Source organism: Ananas comosus, linkage group 8 (genome assembly GCF_001540865.1).
Source record: "Ananas comosus cultivar F153 linkage group 8, ASM154086v1, whole genome shotgun sequence".
Taxonomy (NCBI): Eukaryota; Viridiplantae; Streptophyta; class Magnoliopsida; order Poales; family Bromeliaceae; genus Ananas; species Ananas comosus.
In genome coordinates, this window is record NC_033628.1 from 7,054,758 (window position 1) to 7,078,664 (window position 23,907).

The following is a 23,907-nucleotide window of genomic DNA, read 5'->3' on the forward strand; positions in this document are numbered from 1 at the left end:
ACGCCTTATATGTGTTGACATATGGTGAGTCTGGGCGCGCCACCGGGAGGGCCCCTGCCGGTCCCGGGGCGTGACATAACCCCTCATACATAACTCTATGGGTTGCATAATTGCAAATATACCCCTCAACTTTCACTTTATTACACTGCCAGAACTGGGCAGATTTCGTGCTCGGGGACTGGTCTCCCTGACCTGGGACCGGTCCCAGAGAGCTCACCCCGCGGGCAGCAAAGGTTCCCACACGATGCAACCGATCTCTTAGGGACCGGTCTCTCCTCGCAGGAACCGGTTCCCGAGAGCTGGTTTTCTGGGACTTAGCCGATTTTTCAGCTTTCTCATTTCTCACGCGTTCGGGGACCAGTCTCTCCCACCAGGGACCGGTCCCCGAGAGCTCAAAACCTGCAGAATGCAGATTTTTGATTCTTTAGCTCTCGAAAACCTCCCACAACGCACTTTTACCCATTTTAATATCTTCGGACTTTCCAAAGGGTACCATCCTCGCACTTTGGTCAATTTAACTAAAGTTCGATATTTATTTACCGAAATTCGGTATATTACAGACCACCCTCAAGCATTCAGACTATCTGTGAATACGATTCAATTCTCACTTGGAGGATACCAAGTCACTATTGCCACAAAGTTCGCATAGTTTCTCTTTGTCTTGCATTCATAATTTTTGATGCTATTCATTCCGTTTAGTCACAATGTCATCTTATTTATTATTGTCATAGTCCAATACCTTTTTCATACATTCATAGGGTTTCTATGTCATGGTCCTTTATTGCTTCACATATTTTCTACATTGAAAGCACATAAGATTGCCCGTATCTTAGCCACATAATAATATTAACCCTACAATGCATGAATGCCACACTATACACAAACATATATGCTCAACAAGATGACAAAAACATAATAGGTCATTTGAAGACTTCGGATAGCACCACCACCTCGTAGAGATGCCAGAGTGCGAGAAATCAAGTCCCGCAATTTTTAGACATCTACTCCTCTCAACCCACGACAATGAAAGTAAAATAAGGATTTTCATCAATAACTTGCCGTCGACTCTTCGGAACGTCGATCCGAGCCTCCCAATGCGTCGGTTTAACCTTCAATTAGAAATATGAGAGATCAAACTCATATTGGATCTCCATTCCTACAAAAACCCATTTTTAACCCTAGAGTTCATACATGATACCAAAGTACAAATTTTCTAGGATTTCATAGCATAAACAAAGCTCTAGAAATCCAAGAAACTCAAAACTAACCAATTTAGGGTATTCAAATCAAACCCTAACATGAAATTGCAAGAAACCAACCTTAGCTTCTTGCTCCACAAGACCCTCCTTGTTCTTGAGCCTATTTTCCACCAAACCACCAAGTTTTCCACCTTTAATCCTTCTCCAAAGCCTACAAGTGAAAGGATTCTAAAGAGAAAAGGAGAAAGAGATGAGAAGCAGGAAGAAACGAGGATTCCTTTCCATGTAAACAGTAGGTGTAAGGGTTGGGGTTTTATATAGACCCCAATAATTGCATTTAGAGTACCCCTCACATATCACCCTTTCATTCATTACAATTCAGTCATTTATAGGCTGACTATCGGTACTCAGGTTGGAGTACCGGTACACAAGGCTTCTAGTACCAGTACCAGCCACTAACCTGAGAGCTACGCAACTCTGGCCCATCCTGGAGTACCGATACTTAGTTCTAGTATCGGTACCCAATCAGTTCAATACTGGTACTAGACACACAATACCAGTACACACTCGTGCGCCATCCCAAACCAGAGAACTAACCTCTCGGGCAGCTCACAGAGTTCCGGCACCCACCTTCAGTACCGATACTCAGCCTCTCAGTGTCCGAACCCCGAGAACTGAGGAACAACACCCCAATTGGGTGCCGGTACCGCATTGCTCTTGTACCGGTACTCAATGCCACTTCTGCAATTTAGCAGCAGCAGTGTTCTGGAGTCCGTTTTCGAGTCCGGTTTGCGCTGAAAACACCCAATTACTTCGAAAACCATCCCCATGCCTCCAAAGCAACCCGAAGACGTCACTTATCACACTCATGCCTCACTTTGATCACTTCTATAAGTTTTGAGGGAGCCCGAACCTTGAAAGACTCAGTCTTGTCCAAATTCATATTTTAAAATCATCCTAAGTCTTTCAAACACTTTTAAACATTTATAAATCATCATCAATAGTATTTAAACTTACCGAGCATTGTGCATTCATGTTTTGAGTCTTCGAGTCTTCGATCTTCATCTCTTCTTCTTCAAACTTTCAAGACTCCGACTTACTTCACGAATTATGTCAACATAAAATCCGTAACAATCTGCCCCTTTGGCAATTTCGTGACAAAACTCAAAAATACATCAAAATACTCACAACGCTCAACTCTCCAACCAATAAACAAAATAAAATTCAGTTCCATCACCAAAACAATGAACTTCTCGAGTGAAAAATCCAAAGAAAATACAAAATTACAATTTTGCAACTCCTAAACAAACTCTATGACTTAAACACAAGGAGTCTTGAAGTTTTCAAGAATCTGCAGAAAGAATACTTTCTCCTTGAACAAAGTTAGTTAAAAAAAATGAAAATCTCTTCCCCTTTGTTCATGCGTCTAATGATCAATAAAAATTGAAATTCATTCATTTTCATAAAAATCTAAAATCTTATCTCTCTCCCCCTTTTTGTCAAAAATTGCCAAAAGAAAGTACCAAAATAGAGAGAGTACTAATAATGTTAGTGCATGAATAGGATAAATTCACATAGACTTCATTCAATCCACATCAATTTCATAGAAATTAAGAATTTCACTACAAGATCACCAAGATGTAGGTAAAATATACTAAAATTTCTTTATCGATATATACTTCAAAATCAAGTCATCAAAAATAATCTAAAGACTCAAAATCTATCAAGATGTAACGGATTATAAAGATGACTTATGAAGATTCACCAAATGACAGAAATTTGTCGTATAAACGTTCAAATTCGAGATCAAGCAATAATGTACCAGGGGTGGCTCTTTGAGCATCTTTTTACTAAACCACCTTATTACACCGAAAACTCTTTATATAATATGAACATTTTTTTCAACCTTTCGGTTATGCAGTAGAATTTCATGTGGTAACTTCACACATTTACCGAATGACCGAGATGGTAGATCTTTCCTACATGTGGTGGTAGTTTTCACACTCCCTTTAGGATGTAACTTTTTCCACATCTTTTACGCATATGAGTATTTCTTCTCCTTTTTATTATATTTTTATACATGACTCCCCCTTAATTATGCAATCTCTTATATGAAAGAAAATTTGACAAGTTTTAGTCGATTAGCAAATTTTCATTCATCAAATTCAACACATACAACCGAGATAAGTTAAGTGCCGAAAGATCACACATGATTACTCAAATTTGATGAATATAAGAATTAAGATATTCTATTATAAATTATCTTCATAAATAGTAATAATAAAGTGAAACCGATAATTAATATGAAATTAGTTCAAAACGAATGAATGTAAATTATCGACGTTCAACACATTATTTAATGTTTAATCACGAAATGATCCAGAAAAAAATCTGAAGCACATGTAATGCAATGATCAATAGATATGCACTAAAACCGATCATAGCAAAACATAAAGTCAAATACAAATTAAGACTTAAGACAAGGAAAGATATCACCTTTTCGAATCCAAACTTGTTGGATTATCGGTTGTCTTGATTTGTTGTAGTTGTGTACCGATTGTTTTGACTTTTGGTTGATCGGAGGTGCGCGACTCGATTGATGTTGTTTTGGAATCCGTGGGGGAAATCAAGTATTGGAAGATGCCGATAGATGCTTAGACAATGCCGGTTGATATTTCTTTATGTGTCCTTTGCAACCACATCTATGGCAAATTTTCTATTTCAAATTTGCTGAGACTTTATGAATTGCCTTTTGATCATTCTCAACATAAGTCCTTTCGTAACCAAGCCCAAGTTTATCCGTTTGACCCAATCCGAGCATATGGTCTAGATTTTTCGAACCGGGGAAAACATTTGAATGTCGGATTTAAGTTGATAAACTTGTTTGGTCAAAACTTGATTGGATGAACGAATTTCTTCATATTGTTGTTCTAGAAAACCAACCTTTTCTTGATGTGATTTGATCGTTATCTCCGATTGGTTGAGCTTCTCTTGGAGAATTGTATTATTATTCAATACTTGCTCCCTTTCCTCCTCAAGAGTTTTAGATGCATTCTTCAAGTCAGTTTTCTTATCTTCAAGCTCAAGTAGTCGTTTTCTTAGCCTTTTGTTGTGCTTGGTCATCTTCTTTGATTCCTCGAGAAGTTGTTGGTATGCCTCGGCCAAGCTTTTATCATCCGACTCCCCCTCACTCTGGCCATCATCGCTCGACGTTTCATGCAAGGAAGGGGAAACAAAAGAGTCAGAAATAATTAAAGATAAACAAAAAGTCGAAGAGGGAGGTATAGAGGTTTGAGAGCTTAAAGCAACATTAATTTTCTCCTTTTCACTTGAGGTCGATTCGTCAGAAGGAGAATCGTCCCAAGTTTTCGCTTGTAAAGCCTTTTGTTTGTAAGATCTTTTAGAAGGACAATCCGTGGAAATATGGCCGTAGCCTTTACATTTGTAACATTGGATTTCCCCTTCAAAATCATTTTTTTCTTTAGAAGGTTTTGCAAGTTTTTTGTCATTCAATTTAGAACTCGAAAATTGTTTAGAAAACAAATTTTGTTTCAAGGATGAAGCTTTGTTTTTCCGAAAGTTCCGTCGAAATTTCTTCGTTAAGAGCGTCAGTTGATTTTCAAAATCAACGAGCGAAATATCTCCGTCAGGATCCGAGTCATCGTCTTCTTCCTTTGTAGATTTGAGTGCAATCCCTGTACTTTTAGAAAAAGACTTGGAAGAAGATTGGTTAGTAGGAAAGTCATCTCATAAGTTTGCAAAGCACCTACTAACTCTTCGATTTTCATCTCGTCCGGATGCTTTACTGTTTCGATTGCGGCAACTTTTGCTAAGAGTCCGAAGAATTTTTCTAACAACTTTAGCATTCGGGATTTTCTCTCCCAAGTTCGCACATGTATTAACAATGTCTTGTAGACGCGTATAGTACTTGGTAAAGGTCTCGTTTTCTTCCATAAAAATCGAGTCAAATTTACTTGTTAATATTTGTAATTTTTGAACCTTTACTAAGCTAGTTCCTTCATGCGTAACTTGTAGAGTATCCCAAATTTCCTCGGCGGTATTACACGTCGAAACGTGAGTGAACTCCGTTTGTGACAATGCATTAAAAAAAGCGTTTATGCCCTTGCCATTAAACGAAGATGACTCGTTTTTATCTTTCGTCCACTTGTTTCGCGGTTTAGGAACGGTAGCATTATCGACGACTTCGGTAGGATGCTTCCAACCGAATTCGATTGCTTGCCATACCCGCTCATCGATTGCAATTAAATAAGCTCTCATGCAAACTTTCCAATAGGCATAATTCGTACCATCGAAGAGAGGTGGTCGATTAATGTTACCGCCTTCGACCATTAGATATCAATTTATCTAGATTCCTCTCTGGTACCAATTATAAGTTTTGAGGGAGCCCAATGATCGATCTAGATTGTATCTAACATCTAGAGTGGGGTGAATAGGTGTAATGGCCAAAAACCACAAATCTCAATGCGATAAAAATAAATGCGAAAAATAAAAATCACACCGAGATTTACGTGGAAAAACTTCAACTTGGAGTAAAAAATAATGGGACCAACACGCGATAACAATCCATTAAGAATAAAAGATTACAAGGTGATTTACTGAATCCACGGACTCAAACCTCTCTTTTATCTTCTCCGGATCTCACGCACACCAACGGGTTGTCCACGCCCCACGTCCGAATCCACGAACGCCACGTCCCGAATCCACGAAATGTCCACACTTCGAATCCACGAAGCCTTGATCACGCCGAATCCACGACGCCCACTCGAATCCACGAGGACACTCCGTCCGGAGCAAGAACAATACGATCGATGATGATTTATTGCTTAGATAATCATGAAAGAACCGTAGAAGATATTTCTAAGCAATAGCCGGATCAATTCTCCATGAAGAACAAGAAATTAGGGTTTCAAGAATTGATCCAATAGAAACTTATTGTTCGAGAAAGAAAGAGAACACCCAACAAATTTCTAGAATTTTTTAAAAAGATATTCTATGCTTAGCCATATTTTAGAAACACCTCTACATCTTATTTATAAGTTTAAAAGACTTAGAGATAGACTAGGATTTGAAAACCTGATTTTTAGAAACAAAAATCGGTCTCAGGGTCCGGTCCTTCCGAAGGGTCCGGTCCCCCGAGGACCGGTCCTCCAAGCCAGGGACCGGTCCCTTGTTGCGTAGCAGAAAACACATGCCACGGGAACCGACCGGTCTCTCATCTCAGGGACCGGTCTCTCGTTGCGTAGCTAAAAAACCTTGCTACAGGGACCGGTCTCTCATCTCAGGGACAGGTTGCATCATCTCTTTACGCAGAGAGGACCTACGGGGTCCGATCCCTCAGTTCAGGGACCGATCCCCAAACCTTGAAAGGCTCAGTCTAGTCTAAATTCATATTTTAAAACCATCTTAAGTCTTCCAAACATTTTTAAATATTTATAAATCATCATCAATAGTATTTAAATTTACCGAGCATTGTGCATTCATGTTTTGAGTCTTCGAGTTTTCGATCTTCATCTCCTCTTCTTCAAACTTTCAAGACTCCGACTTACTTCACGAAATATGCCAACATAAAATCCATAACAAATTCGATCAAAGTTAGCATCATGATTCGGAAATTCGGTGTTTTACATTGGCTAATGATTGATACTAAGATTCTAAATTTAAAATATAATTATTTTACATATTAGCTAAATATATTTTAAAAAATAAACAAAATAGATTCCATATAAAAATAATTAACAAAATGAAAGAATGAAATGGAGGTTATGAAAAGACAAATTAAGACGTATTCAAAGTTGGTCCAGTAATCAATTATGACTATAATTACTATTAATTGATGTAACGTTAATATAGATTACTATTAATTCATGAAACGTTAATGATTCATATAACGGAGGGGAAGGCGTGGGGGAGATGAAGAGATGCTAAATCTAAAACAAAAAATATTATGCCACGTCAGCAAAAGTTTTGGGAATTAATAGAATAGGTATAAATAGGCATAGATTAGCTTCATAAATACCTAATGAATACAAGGTGATCCAAGGGCTCCCATAAAAGACTGCTGGCTTTGAGCTTTCTTTGGCTACCTACTTAGTAAAGTTGAGCCAAAATCTTGGCCGGACTGAATACAGAGCGGAGTACCGACAACACATGCTTTGTTATTTTTTCCAGCCAAAGTGATAATCCTCCTCCGCCAGGAAAGCAAATAAAAGCAAACTCAATATTGTTCTTCTTTAACCTCCAGCACATTCCATAGAAAAGGAAACTTAAATTGTAATTCTTTAATAAAATAAATCCACGTCCTCCCCACCAACCGTGCATGCTTTAATCACGACACCCCATGTGCCCATCAAAACGCCCACCCTTGTACCAATTTTATACACCCCATCACTGTACCATTATGAATTAAATACAGTTGCCCATGCACCACAAATCTATTAAAATCTAGGCATATAAATACATCATCAAAAGTCATGAAAAGATTACATAGATGTGATTTAATTTGGTCAAACTTCGCCCCTCCCCTCCCTCCATTAAATTGACTGTTGGAATTCCCACCCCACCGTTCCTTTTCTTCGCATTACATCCCCTAGAGAGAGAAAGTGGGCGAACCATGGGTCTCAGTTTGATGATGTCCTGTAAAAAATATTTGTCATATATGTAGCCGACGACTCGGACGGACCAAAAGCATTTCCTTTGGACTAGAGGAGAAGGAAGACGATGAACAGGATAAGGAAGGGTTGGTGGATGAAGGGGACGTCTCGCCAAGCAGTACTGGCTTCTCCGGTGGCGAGGCTTGCAAGCCAAGAGTCATCTTCAAGCATCACACCACCTGTCGCTTTCGGAGTAGATGGGGAATCTCTCGACGATTTCTGACTACTTATTTACAAAGGAATAAAAAATTTAGTTAGTTAATGAGGTCATGATATTTTAATTGATTAGTCCTGCGTTGTTAGACTGTAAAAGCAACCAAACAAAATGTGATGTCAAAAGATTGTTCCCGCAAACACTGTTTTTGGACAACTTATTAACTTCCGTTTGGTTGATATGCGGGGATAAGCGTTATTCCCACTATTCCGTCAAACCGATACTTTTTCACCGAAATATTTTATTACAGTCAAATTTTACTATTTCCGATTATTCTAGAATAACTTGAAATTTACTATTTCACTATTTTGGTAGAATAATGCTAATCCAATTATTAATTTTAAATTTAATTAAAATTATAAATTGAATTAAAACTAAATGGTATAAATATAATATGTTATATATTACAATATATTATTTTTATTATAAAATTATTAATTATACTATACTAATACATATTATTTATATTTAAATATGATAATAAATTTTATTCACAGAAAAAATCTACTTTTCATCCAAACACAAAATTAGTCTAACACTCGCTTATGCCTCATTTTATGTCTATTTCTTGAATAATCATTTTTTACTTATCTCCGAACCAAACGATAAACCTTTTTTGGTTCGGGGTTAAAGGAGGGAATAAGGGGGTTATCCCCCACTTTAACCCCAAACAAGATTTTAGAGGGGTGGGATTAAAGTTAATCCCACCCATATTTAATTTTTAATATAATTTTAAAATTATAAGTTTAAATTATAAATTTTAAAAATTTATAATTTGTAATCTTAAAATTAATATTAATATTTTTAAATATTTAGAAATTTAAATTTTTAATTTTCAATTTTAAATTGTTAATTTTAATTATTGAAATTTTATATTTGTTAGATTTGATTTAAATTTTGTAACTTTAAATTTTAAATTTGAGATTTAAAAATAAATTTTAATTTTGAATTCTGTAATTTTAAAAGTTATCTATTTAAATTTGAAATTTTAAAATATAAAATAAAAAATTTAAATTCAAATATAGAACTTGGGATAAAATTATTATTTTCTATTTATAATAATTCAATATCCTTATTATTCTATCTCCCCCAACGAAACACTATTTTTTTTATATCTGAAATAAACCCAATTCTCAACAAAAAATAAAATTACGCAAATTCCACCTTAACCCTGAACTTAACCCTATTTCTAAAATAACTAGTTCTTACTTAACCCCGAATCAAACCTCACCTTAATCCTGAACTTAATTCTATTCCTAAAAAAACTAATTTTTTACTTCACCCCAAATCAAACGATAAAAGGAACAACGATGTAGTGGCGGAAACCTTCAAAATGTAGGATGGAATAAATACAAAAATAAAAAATTCATATAATGAAGAGAAATAAGAAACGGGTAAAAGCCATTCTTTTGCTTTCACCTTTTATTGTTTCCTCCTATCTCATGTGGTATTCGTAAGTCCTTTCTCACTTTCCCCAAACCCATTTGACCCATGAAATATATAGTAAGAGCATTAAAAAAACACTCACAGAGGTTCATATATATTAATTGACGCATAAAAAATAGTAATTGTGTGGGCTACTATATTGTGATGCAGGGGATTATAATATTAATTACAACCTATTAAAAGACAAATGTATATATAGAGAGAGAGAGAGCGCGCCACACATCTATACTTTTAAAAATACGAAGGCTTTTGTACTTATAAATTATTTTCAATAATAAAATATTTAATTCGACGACCGATTTTATTGGACATAATCTACGTTATTAGAACTATTTAGAAATTAATTTTTTTTATTTTTTAATTTATTTTAACTAATGAACAAGTAATTTAAAAATAAACAGAAAAAAATAAAAATTTTATAAAAAATAATAATAAAATTCTCAAATTTCGAATCGAAGTACAAGATTTACAATTCTCTTTTTTATTTGTTGGTCATTTTTACTCTCTAGTCACAATGTGAAGGCAGCACAGAGAGACAGCTATCTAAGTCTCAAAAGCATATAAAAGATGGATGGGGAAAAAAATAGAATAAATTTTAAATAAGAACCATGTGTTTTCGCACTTTCTTACTTCAGTGGCCTGTAATTTAAAGTGTGTAACATTAGTGTCTTGCGATTTTATTTTTATTTTTTCGTCAGTTTTTTCGTTAATATTTCGTTAAACTATATACAAAAAACTTTAGGTACCTCTCGAATATTCACTTTAATACGCTTTAGTTTTAATTTTCTCACTAATTTAAAAAAAAAAATTAATAAAATCGATAATAAAAAAATAAAAACGAAATCATAGAGTATCAAATTAATATACTTTAAACCATAAAGTATTAAAGTGAGATATTGTGAAACCATAGGGGTATTTAAGTTTTTTCGAAAGAATAATTGCCAACATGGAGAACGTTTTCATTATTATTTATAGTACTGCATAATTTTTTTTACCGATGTAATCCAAATATTGACCATAAACCCATAGATTACTGAGGGCAGAACAATCTAATAAAGAAAGAAAATCAGATTGCATAAGAGAGTTTATGTAAATGAGGATGGAATTAGATGGTAAATTATTTAGAATCCTTATATTCAATATATTTGTACGACAGCAATTAAAAAAACAAAAAAAGAAATTAAAGTAATATATTTTTACTTCTTTAAAATTTTTTAATCTAGTCAATCATGTTAAGAACTAAAACATGTCTATCAAAGAAAAACAACAAGACACAAGCCAACCAAGCAAATTATTCTGGTGGAAATGAAAGGATGATACAAAAAGAATATTGCATATATGCATATTCTGATGAAGGTAAAGAGTTCTACAAGTGTACCTCGGAGGAGAGGAAGCAGGGCAGAAGGTGATGGTATAACCAGCGCCGCCGGAGCAGGTGAAAGTGCTGGTGGGATCGTCGAAGGCGTAGCTGTAGGACTTGGGGCAGGCGGACTTGAACATCTGGGAGTAGACGGAGGGGCGGCAGGCGGCGGGGCTGGCGAAGGCCCCGCTGCAGCAGAACTCCGGCTTCGCAAAGGCCTCGCAAGCGCTCCGGCACGCCTCCCCTTCCCCCTCCCCCACCCTGAGCTCCGCCGGGCACCGCTTGTTCAGGTCCGCCGCGCACCCCGTCGCCGCGCAGCCCCCGCCGCCGCCGCCCGTCCCGCCATTTGCTTCGATCGTCATCGGCAGATTGTACCCGTCTACCTGCCCCAGTATATTCTCTCTCAGCTTATTAATTACACTTTTAGGCAGGACTGCAGGCAGTCCTAAATTAGTCACAATTTCAAGTCTTTTTTTTTCTTTCTTTTTTCTTTTCTTTTTTGGGGCATAACTCTAAAATTTAATTCAAATCCACGTACATCCGCATCTTTCTTTTTCTTTTTTTTTTTTACATTTTTTTTTTTCATTTTTCATTTTAGAGAAGAACAATTAGACCGACCAGGCTGACGTCGTAGAAGTCCTGGGCGGCGGAGGAAGACGATGCAGAAGAAGACAATGTGAACTCGGCGAGCGTGGCCGGCGGGGCGGCGCCTGCACCGTTGCACTGGAGCTGTCCGGAGCCGCAGTCGCCGGTGGCGCAGGAGCCGCGGTCGGAGGCGTCGAAGTTGCAGCCGGTGCGCGCCCAGAAGCGGCCTGACCACCCCGTCGGCGCCACGAACGTCCGCGACGCTCCGGACGCCAGCTCGAATCCCGTGCTCTCCAGCTGCGGGCTGCCCGAGTTCGACAGCACCCCCGGCCACACCGTGCCCCCGCACCGGTTCACGAACGTGAATGTCGTGCCCTCCCCAGCTGCGCTACCATTAACAAACGCATGCGCGCATTTTTTTTTTTATTTTTTATGATACAAAAAACGCCCCGAAGAATCGACCTCTTTTTGATCACCTTACAAAGAAAGAAAATTACCTCCGACAAGGACGAAGAAAAGCAGCCAAAAACTGACGGAGTAAATTGTGCTCATTTTGGAGTGGAGTAATCGACAATGGATCGGTTTTTATATAACCCTTTTATTAGAGATATATTATTAAGGAAAGAGGGGGAGGGGGAGGAGGAGGAGGAGGAGGAGGAGGAGGAGGAGCAGTAGCCGAGGCAGGGTTTCTTGGAGAGGTTGTAGATGGCGGTCAGGGAGGAGGAATGTGAGCAGAGGAGAGGGAAAAAAATATTGGAGAGGAGGAGAAGCAGTAGCAGCACCACCCATAAACTATGCAGGATTTTTTTCGAAAATGACCCTATGAAATTTTGTAATTAGCAAAATAATCCCGTGAAACTTTTATTTGTAAAACTAACCCTCCTCTCGCCACCTCAGCCGCCACATCAGCATTTCTCACAAAGACAGTGACTCGTTCACCGTCTTTAGGTCTAACGTCTTGAAGGCGGTGAATGGTTCACCGTCTTCTCGAGACACCGCCTTCTCAGCAATTCCCCCCGCCTTCTCAGAGAGAAGACAGTGACTCGTTTACCGCCTTCTGAAGGCGGTAAATCGTTTACCGTCTTATCGAGGCCACCGCCCTCTCAGCAATTCCCCGCGTGGCGCAAGGCCTTCTCAGTAATTCCCCGCGTGGCGCTAGGTGTCTACGGAAGACGATCACTCGTTTACCGCCTTGACAAAGGCGGTGAATAGTTTACCGCCTTATCTAGGCATTCTGATCAGGCGGTTTTTCGTTTACCGCCTTATCTATGCCCCCTGAGCAAATCCGTGTCTTTAGTGTAGAACTCCACCCAGCCTAATTTCGCTAAGTTCTCGAGAGGGGGGCTAAAACACATATAAGACGGTGAGTAGTTCACCGTCTCATTTGGGCTCCACTACACACGGTTAACACCGTCTTTAGCGTCTGACTCCTAGAGAAGACGGTGAATTATTTACCGCCTTCAAGACGTTAGACCTAAAGACGGTGAACGAGTCACCATCTTTGTGAGAAATACTGATGTGACGGCTGAGGTAACGAGAGGAGGGTTAGTTTTACAAATAAAAATTTCACAAAATTAATTTGGTAATTACGAAATTTTAGAGAATTATTTTCGAAAAAAGTCCACTAGGCAAATGGACGGGAGTGGAGAGGAACAGGAAAGGGGAGAACTAAGTTTGAGCCTTAGTGCCTGTACTTATAGACCGCAAGGCTCCCCTGCTTTTTGCTTTAATTTCTTTGGTATTTTGCCTTGCAATTGCATGTAAAAGCATAAAGTTGCCCCCATGCTTTTCCCTTTTTTTTATTAGATTGGTTTCACACTACGCATCCTTTTCGTACCGAGGATCACATAGTACATTGGTTATAACTTTTACTAGTAAAACCTGCACTTAGCTGTGAAAAATTTACGTAAATTCTAAAGTATTTTGAATAGACTATTCAACATTATTTACTATATTAATAGATATAATAAATAAATTAAATAGTGCAAAAAAAAATTGAAGGGTATAAAACGATATGTATCAAATGCCAAAAAAGAAAGTAACACATCAATAAAATAGAGTTAGGATAAAAACATATAGAAATATATTTTTATATTTCCGTTGGTATCTCAAAAATTATATCGCGACCGACTCATCGTGATATGTGTAACATAATAGTACATATGGAGAAGCTTAGAATAGAAGCTTAGAAAAGCTTATAACTATATTAAGTTATACAGTAAAGTATGCCACAAAAAATAAATAAAAGTAGCTACAAATATATCTATCAATTTTTGGTAATAAAATTTAATCAAAACCAAAATAAAATTCTACTATATATTGTATACATGTATATTATAAACGTGCACTATAAATATTGTTCAGAATAGATATATTATATGTACCATAACTTTACATTGTTTTTCTATGTAATCTGAGATTGACGTATTTTCATACCCTTTATTATATTGCTACCTCTAGCATTAAATGATTCCTTCTTTGCAGCAAGCGATAGGAAAAAAAAGTGAACACAATCTCCACCAAAGTCTGATCAAAGAGAAAGACAAATCAAAGGGTTAATCTTCGTTGCATGATTGTCATGAATGCATACATACAACGTTTATAAAGAATGTTTATATGTACTTGGATAAAATGCTGCTTACAAACATTTTGAGGAAAATTGAGAAAGAAGCTAAAGCTCCATCTCAGAAGGTTGTACTACATACATTTTATTATAGAATAAATTTTATACTTGCATAATTAGTAAAAGTTGTATTACATATACTTCAAACAAAGTGAAATTTACCAAATAGCAAGTTTAAATTTTCAGTGTGAGAACTGAATAGCTGCTTTTCAATACTAAATAATTCTTCTACCTTTGCTTTGGCAGCAAGCGGCTGTATAAAAAAAAACACTAAACTTTGCTCGAAGAGGAGGACAAACCAAAGGGCTAATCTTAATTGTATATTCATCATGAAAAAGTGATTTTTGTAGAAGTAATTTTGGTTTGGAGAATTTATTTTAGTGAAAAGCTGTAGAGCATCTAGTTGAGTTTAGATAAAAGTGATTTTTTTGAAGTAATTTTCTAAAGTTGTTTAGAAAAAAAATTTTGATACTTGCATATATATATATTTTTTACTAAATTTTATTTTGAAAAAAATTTAAAACTTGAATTTAAATCAAAATTTTAAATTTGAATTAAAAGTATAATTTTTAAATTTCAAATTTGCACAAAAAAAATTGAAATTTAAAAATTGTAGATTTAAATTTGATTTTTTTAATCTATTTAGAATAGCCTATGGTTGAAGGGGACTCCATGTACAACTTTACTTACTTAAAAATCCAATCTTTTAATAATGAAATGATTAATAGGATAAAAATTTAGGGTTTCGTCGTCACCTTAGCAAATGCTGAGGTGTCACGCCCCGAGACCGCTACCAATTTGGTCCGGCTCGGGCGCATCGAACAGACGCCTGACGGACAGCACCTCCCCTGTCCGCTCAAGGCTAAACAATAGCGAGAGCACAATCAGTGCTAAACAACCAAGAGCAAGCATCACAAATAGAGTATATACAAGTGAATAAAAGAGAGATACTAACTATTACATTCATTCAACCTTTAATACATTGATTACATTTAGACTTCCAAAACATAAACATAGAGTTTACAATCATCCAAATACCTCACCACCTATACATCATCTACTCTCGAGCATATATATATACCAGGTGGCTCTAATGCAAAACGGAAGGTAAGCTACTACAACCACTAGGGCGCTAAGCCCTTACCACAATCCTGAACCGGCGCGCTCGTACTCGGCGCTGCAACAAAGTGGGGTGAGAACTATGAATAGTTCACAGTAGGTTCGGCCGCCGACTCCGCCGATTTTCCCACTAGGTCAAAGCAGGCATAAGCAGATATATAGATAGATAGGCAACTTGAAAGTGATAACAATAAGAAAAGTGCAAGTACTCTATCATGCCTTAATCCAGTATAATGAATGCATGCACTACATAGTAAAGGCTAGCTACCATGAGAATGCAAGTATTCTACTATGCCTTGAATAGTCAAATGTATGGACTACAACATAATAAGCAACCTACACATGCTACTATGCCTCAACAATAATGAATGCATGGAACTTCTACATAGTATGCAATCTACTCAATAACAAGGGTAAGGATCCGCTCACTCACCCAACTCCCAATCTAGTCTCAAAGGGGAGGATCCGCTCACTCGCCCAACTCTCAATATAGGTACCACAACTAAATCTCAATCTCGTAGGTGAGGAACCGCTCACACATGGTGAGAATCTACTCACTCACCCGAGGCCGTCTGCGGGACCCAAAAAGGCTATCCCTATCGTATGACAACTCCGGAGTGCACTGCTTGCGTGGAGCGACCACCTCAAGCTTCGAACAGACATATGAGTATGATCAAATCCCCGTCGCTGAGGATACCCTACCACTCTAGACAACATCACTTGGGAACTAGTTCATCCCTAAGTTCAACATGCAACAAGTGTTTCCTCTATACTTTACTTCTCATGCCACTCGTCAAGTTATTTACTTATCTAGATGCCACTCATTCTTTGGTTCTTGTAAACACAAGGTTAAGTTCATTATTTACTTTACCACTATAGGATTTTAGGTCACAATTCCCCTATTCTCATGCATCCTAAGTCAAGTGCCAACTCATGTTGTTACACTACTAAGGATCATGCCAGAATTAATGGAAATGCAACTATTTAATACCCTATTATGCATAACAGTTACACTAGTCCAAATGTCACTCGTTCTTTATGTTCAACACTAACTAGAGTTTAATCCACATTAATCATGTCATTATAGGATTTCACAACACTATGTCTGTCACGCCCGGGTACCAGCGGAAGCATATCCGGTACGTGCACAGACCCGCCATACACCTGCAGTATATAAGGCGTCTACAAGAAACAAGTCGATAGGAGTAAAAATATAAAATAATCCTATCCTGATATCAGAGCAAAGTACAATCCACAATACTCACAATAAGAGAACAGGGAGTATAAAATCTAAAATCTCAACTAACAGAAAAGTATCACAACTAAAGAGTCTGGTCCCAATAGTACATATACATCACGGGTCTACAAAAGTAGATACATTGGCAGTCTCTCTATACATAGGGACATCACCCTCAGCTGTAGCCCGAGTAGCAAGGTGATCGACTAGCATGCTCCTAGCAATGTCTAGCTAGACGCGACTCCCTTGCCACGATCCCTAGCCTCTCCTGTAGATGGCTCAGAAAAAAAACCATAAAAAGGGCGTGAGAACTATAAACAATAGTTCCCAGTGGGTAAGCCGCCAGCCTCGGCGAATTACACCAGTAGGCTCATGATGTACTAAATGAAAGTAAAAGCAATAATTGCATGATATATATATATGCAATACTAACAGGTGAAGAACATGTAGTCAACATGGAATCATAATCTCTGCAGTAATGAATCTAACATGAACATAAGCACGAATATGTAAATCTCTACTGTAACAGGTAAGCATTCATTACTGTCAAATGTCATTTAGAACTTTCATTTCGTCCATAAGGACCTACTCAAGGTAGTCCAGCTTGCGCTGCGCCTAATGGCCCCGTGGTAGTATACACTCCCCACGGCAATCCACTTCGGCACCCAATCCCTCACGGGCGAGCAACTGTCGGTAGGCCAACTCCGGAGTGCTAGCTTATAGGGAGCGAGCCTCACAAGCGTGTGCGAATGAGCACGATGGCAAACAAGCATATTCCACTGTCCACATGTCTCAATTATCATATTTTCATTTGCAATGTTCTCAGTCTCGATCCTCGATCGGCATTTCAATATAACAAATAGTAACCACAACTAGAATCCACTAGGTTAGTAAGCATGCAAGAGTAATGCTAATTTACACCTGACATTAGAATCCTTTCACTATCATGGCGCTACTAACATAGTCCCAAAGCATGTCATGGTCCTCTACTTTAGAGTCAATGTCATGGTTTTTATACGTGTATCCTACACTTGTTCATAAGTCATTCAACTGAATTGAATATAATTATAAATACTTTCATGTATCTATGTTCTCTACTTTATAGCGATTCATTCTACTTAAGCATCAACATTACGGTGACATGTCCCAAATTCTCTATCAATCACGTAATCNATTAATATCAAATTTCAATATCTCGATTTGATCTAAAAGAAGCTTTTTGTAGAAAATAGGTTTTAGATGAAATCCGAGCCTCTAGAGTTTCTCAAACATGTATTCTTATGATGCTTAATCAATTAGAGAACCCCTATAGCTTATTTATAGACTTTAGAATCAAAACAGAGTAGGATTAGAAAGTTTCTTTCCAAAATCACCACCTTGTACCGGAACAAGGAAAACTGTCCAGGGTACACCATGACGGAAGATTTTTCTGCGAAGCTCCTGTACCCTGGATAGCTTCAGCTTGTTCCGGAACAGGGCTTGTACCGGTACAGCGTGAAGCTTGTACCGGAACAACCATCAAACTTCTCTGCGCAACGCTGATGGCTGTACCCTGGACAGAAAATCCTTGTACTGGTACAACAATGCAATTTTCGCTGAAAATGCATTGTTTCGAGTTTTACAAGCTCTTAGAAACTTTCTAATGAATTACAACTTGAAAATATGATTCTAAGATCTATAAATAAGTATGAATCACCATAAACAAGATTTAAAACTTACCTACGCATCGTGATTCAAGTTTTGCGTGTTTTGCATCCTTTCCTATTCTTCGAAGTCTTGAATTCTTTGATCTTCAATACTTCGTTCCGGACTTCTTCAAGACTCTGACTCGACCCACGAAACTTGCCAACACATAGGACCTAACAAGTACTAGGTAGTAACTTAAATTCCCTATTTCGGATTACATTGGTATCTCAAATTAAGCCTCCAATTGATCTCCAATGCCAACTGAAGATGATTCAAGGCTCGATTGCAATCTCGCTGCGAACAACGTGAAAATGGCATCAATATAGTCGATTATAAGCTATAATAGTCAAATTCTTGCAATTTCAGCTTCCTAACTGAAATTCTTGCTTACCTCGGGTTAGAACACCTTCTAAACCAGCCTCCCAGGTTACCAAAATAGCTTAATATGATTCGTAAACCTGCTGCGAAGAGAAAAGCTCAACCTGTATCAAGTTGTGGCAATAACTCGCGTTTAATTCCAAATTCGCTTCATAATGAACTAATTCACTCAATTAAGCCTCAAAGTAGCATATCCTCAGTCTAAGGAGGTTCATTCACAGCTAACTAACTCATATTTAATTGCTGAAATCTCAGTTTAAAGCAGTTGGAAGCAAAAACCTGAAATCAATACTCAAATCGACTAATAGAGCGCCGTGAACGGAAAAATCGAGTCATATACCTTCTCAAGCTTCCAACCAGCACCTCCCTGGTCTAGGGCTGCGAAAATGCTTCCAAAACACTCCCCCACACGTCCACGTAGGCTCTGCAACGCTCGTCACCAGCGAAGAACGCACGATGCGACGAAAACGAGCGAAATCGTCGAACCCTTGTAGAGAGAGGAAGATCTTAGAGAGAGAGAGTGGGGAACTGAAAAAAACCCTATTCCCCTGAGCTTACTAGTGATAAGCATCAGCTGGGTCGAGCTGGGGGAGATAAGGATGGATAGGTAAGGTGAAATGACCAAAACAATCTTGCTGCCACGCAGCTACAGCTGCTGTTGCTTGTTGTACCGGTACAGCATTAGGCTTGTACCGGTACAACAATGCAGAAATTGCAAATTTTGCAATTGCAATGCACTTCTCACTTCTAGCTTTCCAATCATTCTCTAACTTGCTCAAAAACTTGTCCAAGCCTTTTAGAACATGTAGGATAGTTCCACCACTCATGCCACATACTCGAACTCCGCAATTTGCAAAAGTTCAGTATACTATAATGCAATAGGTTTAGGAATCGCTTCGACGACGCACTTTCTTACATCCAAAAGTCTAATAGCTCTCAAAAGTGACCCAAAACACCTTTACAAATATTAAGACCTGTGGTTACATGCCACTTCTCAACCCCACTTCCAACTTTACAATTTTTGCAAAGTTCAAGATACTACAATGTCCCAATCTCATGCATACTAGGTACAAGTATTAAGCAAATAACACTACACTACCACTAGCATACTATAACATGTAACAATACCATCTAGCACCCTATAATGTGATATCACAATATGCAACTTGATCAACGATAACTTAGACATAGGGAGTAGTTCAACTGCTTCGGGATGGTCACCACCCATATTTTATAGCGTTCCGATTGCTCGTCGTCACTCGCAATCGGCCTCCCGCGGCGCACGCCGCTCGGCTCGACACAATTCACGCGCAACCACCGAACGACCTCCGATCCGCGATCCGGAAATTAAAGGTTTTCGGTTTCTTGTTACGATGCTCGGAATTCGATCCAGTGATTTATGGACGCTACCTCGGCCCTTCAGGCGGAAACGAATGCCGGAAGGTCCTTTTCCTCAATATCTTTGCACCGGCTCGATGAACCGCCGAACCAACTTTGCCAACGCGTTTAAACACCTAGCAATTAGGTTTACAACCACTCAATTTAGATCAAAATCCTAGATTTTCCAAAACCCCATTTTGGAGCCCTAGGTTGCAACTAGGTAAAAATCCACCATTAAAGCTTTGGATTTAAGCATAATCCATCTAATTAGCATCCTAGGATTCATCGAAACTCATTCTTAGAGTATTTAAACCAACCATTAAAGATCTACCATTAATGAGCAAAGAGCTTACCTCCAAAAGCTTGCTCCCACTTGAGGAAGAAGATGAAGAGGATGGAGCTCCTCTTCTTGATCTTCTTCTCCACCAACTTTTTCTTCTTCTTCTCTTCCTCTTCTCCTTCTTTTCTTTCTAGAGAGAGAGAGGGAGAGTATAGGGTTGAAAAATGAGGGAGAAGAGAGAAAGACCCAAATCCCCCGCTCTATGCACTCTCATAAGTGCAAAATTGCATAAAAATCCCTCAACAATGCATTTAGTGCACTGCCCCTCGCGGGGCATTTTTTTGTATAGGGGACCAATCCTTGGATTTGATGAACTGGTCTCCGTAGGTCCAGAATTCCTGCATTTTAGGACTTAGCCAAATTTCCAGCTTTTTCACCGTTTCTTCTCCGTTTTCGCTCGTTTTCGCTTGTTTGACCTCTGATTCTTTTCAAATCGAACCGAGACTCTCCAAACATGTTTTCGAGCATGTTTTCATCATCCTTTCATCCACGCTAACGCCGGATTTAGTTCATGACCCAACATAGCCTTTCGGGTCCCACTTTGCGCCTACGCGCACCGAAACGCCCGAATGCTTCCGAACTTAACCGGAACTTCACCGAAACCATTCTAATGGCTCTCCAACCGAATGTACACCGTAACTTTATGATTTTAGAAGTCCGGTACCTTACATGAGGGCACCGAAGAAGAAGAAGCAGCAGCTTTGTCACGCACCTCGCCCCGCAACCGCCAATTTGGTCTGTTCGGGCACGTGGACGGACCGCCGAACGGACAAGGTTTTCCCTATCCGCCCAAGGCTCAACAACATCATATATATATAGTTTGCCGAGGTAAAACATAATCAACATACATAAATTGTGCGTGGATAATATAAACAAGAGTAAGAGAGAAATACTAACTATTACATTCCATATTTGAACATTTACATTTAAACACCAAAATACATTCATTTGGTTTACAAGGTATACATCATTTTCCTCATGATACATGTACATCATCCAAAAGTAACCTCTCTCAAAATACATCATGTCTCAATATATAATATATGGTACTCTAATGCAAAGGAGGCTACTATTTAGGGCGCTATGCCCTTATCGCGATTCTCGACCGCTCCGCTCGTGCTAGGCCCTACAACAAAGTGGGATGAGAACTAACAAAAATTCTCAGTGGGTTCGGCCGCTGACCCCGCCGATTTTCTCACTAGGTCTAAGCAGGCATAAGTAGAAAGGTTCGCAAATTATAAACAACTAGCATGCTATTATGCCTTAGCAATATGATACAATAAACAGATATAATAAACATGTACTAGCAACTACTATACTCATGATGCATGCCATTCACGATTCATAACCCAATCATACCGACTAACCTGAAGGTTGAGCCCCGACTCACAACCCAATTCCACAAATGAGGAGCACCGCTACAACCCATTGGGGACCGTTTACTGGGTAGCTACATTAACCCACCTGAAGAACTCCGGAGACCACTGCTTGGGTGTAGCGACCACTGCCAAGCCGACAGACGTAATGTGAGTATGATCCAATCCTCCAACTTGAGGATACCCTACCAACTAGTGGTAACAATGCCAACGAATATACCAATCCCTACACTCATGTCATGAATGTTCCCAATACACTATCCAAATGCCATATTTCCATGTCACTATATATGTTTCTAAGTTCATATTGTCATGCACTATAGAGTTCATTGTTCACAACCCAATCCTCATGCACATAGTCAACTATGTTCCATCTCATATTTCCTACAATTACCATGAGAGTATGCAAGGATTCGAGTAATCAAAACACCCTACTCTATAATGCATGATTTCTATACATGTACATACATGGTCAATATAGCAACATAGATATAAAAGGAAATCCGATTATTTCGGATAGCGCCCCCCACCTCTTTATGATGCCGAGGTGTGAGAATCCAAGTCTCACGATTTATGGATGTCGTTTCGGCTCGACCCAAGGATAACGAACCAAAAACGGTACTTTTCCTCAACAACTCGCCGTATGCCGGTAGGAACTCCAATTTGAGTTGCCCACCGTGTCGGTTTTACCTTCAATTAGGTTTACAAAGGGTCAATTTAACTATAAACCTTAATCCGCGAAAACCCTAATTCTTGCCCTAGGGTTTCATAGCATGAACAACATGAGTTCATCATGTGATTCCAAGGTTTCTCCTAGGTTTTCTTTCATGCAAGAAAATCAAAACCAAGTGTTTTAGGTATAAAACCAAACCCTAACAAAGATATTGCAAGAAACCTTACCTTAGCCTCTGAACACCACAAGCTCCACCTTGTAGGAGAGCTCTTCACCTCCAAAAAGTCTTAAAACACCTTCAAATCCCTTCCAATCTCCACCAATCACACTTAGGAAAGAGCTTCTAGAGAGAGAGAGGGAGAAAAGAGTGATGAGAAGTGTTCTCGGCTTGTGAACAAGAGAGGAGGAGATGGGGTCCTCTTATAAGCTCACACAAATGCAAACAAGCCTTCCAATTATTTCTATTTGCAGCAGTTCGCATTCTGCTGTTCGCAACACTGGGTACTGGTACCAACATAGGGTACCGGTACACGGGCTCCAATACCGGTACTCAAGTCCAGTACCGGTACACCCGGGCTGACAGAACCAAACCCGAGAGCAGCTGTTTTCGGGTTACTGCAGGGTACGTACCGATACCCAGCCAATGCAGTACCGGTACGCGGCCCCAATACCGGTACCCGCCTAGTTCGGTACCGGTACACAGCCTCGGAGTGACCAAACTCGAGAGCAGACCTCTCAGTTTATTTATGAGGTACCGGTACCAACCTTTAGTACCGGTACACAGTGTCCAGAATGCAGTTTTGGCTTTGCTTAAGTCCGGTTTCGCTTCGATCAATGTCAAAACTCCTTAAACACTTTCGAAACCCACTTCCAGAAGTTCCGAGGCTTTCGGGACAATGTACGAACCACGTCCAATGATTCCTCTCGCCACGCTTCGGTTACTTTGACCAAAAGTGGCGCAACATGCCGGGGAGATAGTATCTTACAAGCTTCGCCCTTCTTAGATCCCTAAAACAGCAACCAAAAAGAAAAAGAAAAACATAAAAAACAAATGAGAAATTGAATACGAACAAAAAATCGAGGATAGGGGATTTGAGCGAGATGAATAAGAAAAAGAAGAAGAAGAAGAGGAGGAGGAGGCGAACGCACCTTGCTCTTTCGCTTGCTCTTCTTAGGGTTTTTGATGCTCCGAACCATAATGAAGAGTAGCATCACCAATTTTCCGACTAATTTTATGGGTGAATTTATTCCTCGACCCCTTCATTCTCCCCTTTTTTTTGCGCTGATCAAAGAAAACAGGCATTTATTTGCTTTTTCAGAAAAGAAATTAAAATAGAGCTAGTCAAGAACCAGCTAGTCAAGAACTCGAAAACCCATTTCTCCTAAAACTCAAGCAAAAGCTTTTAGTTGTTCCAAAACCAGCTTTTCCTACCAATATATTGAAAAGAATGCATCAACGAACACAAAAAGGACAGAACAAATTAAATCGAAGTTGAAAAGATAATATAGCTCGCAATCTATTCCTCCTGCCCATCCCAAAGTTCATTATCTTATTGACCTCTTCCATTGTGGTGCCTAAGAACTCATCTCCTCGTGGCTTCTTGGAGGGCACACCCCTCC

General features: G+C 38.8%; 1 protein-coding gene and 2 long non-coding RNA genes across 4 annotated transcripts; all 3 read right to left on the reverse strand.

Moving 5' to 3' along the window:
* On the reverse strand, positions 903-5,732 carry LOC109713890. The gene is made up of 3 exons (XR_002217201.1): positions 2,217-5,732; positions 1,320-1,427; positions 903-1,156 (listed from the first exon to the last, which is right to left on the reverse strand). It is a non-coding gene; the product is annotated as an uncharacterized LOC109713890 (long non-coding RNA).
* Positions 7,447-12,274, reverse strand: LOC109713889 (thaumatin-like protein 1b). Of its 2 annotated transcripts, none has more exons than XM_020238168.1 (4): positions 11,973-12,274; positions 11,509-11,858; positions 10,909-11,273; positions 7,447-8,096 (listed from the first exon to the last, which is right to left on the reverse strand). In XM_020238168.1, the coding sequence occupies exons 1-4, from the start codon at positions 12,025-12,027 to the stop codon at positions 7,919-7,921; spliced, it is 948 nt and encodes a 315-aa protein (XP_020093757.1). In that variant the 5' UTR covers positions 12,028-12,274; the 3' UTR covers positions 7,447-7,918. The 2 variants fall into 2 exon arrangements, with proteins under 2 accessions (XP_020093757.1, XP_020093758.1); XM_020238169.1 differs by having other exon boundaries at positions 7,447-8,093; positions 11,973-12,271.
* Positions 18,334-19,077, reverse strand: LOC109713891. The gene is made up of 3 exons (XR_002217202.1): positions 18,859-19,077; positions 18,532-18,622; positions 18,334-18,434 (listed from the first exon to the last, which is right to left on the reverse strand). It is a non-coding gene; the product is annotated as an uncharacterized LOC109713891 (long non-coding RNA).

Excerpts from the sequence above, each read along its gene's own strand:
- LOC109713889 (XM_020238168.1), bottom strand. The coding sequence starts at position 12,027 with ATGAGCACAATTTACTCCGTCAGTTTTTGGCTGCTTTTCTTCGTCCTT. Across the intron at positions 11,274-11,508 it reads ACTTCTACGACGTCAGCCTG|GTAGACGGGTACAATCTGCC; the intron begins GTCGGTCTAATT and ends ATACTGGGGCAG. Across the intron at positions 8,097-10,908 it reads CCTGCTTCCTCTCCTCCGAG|TAGTCAGAAATCGTCGAGAG; the intron begins GTACACTTGTAG and ends TTTGTAAATAAG.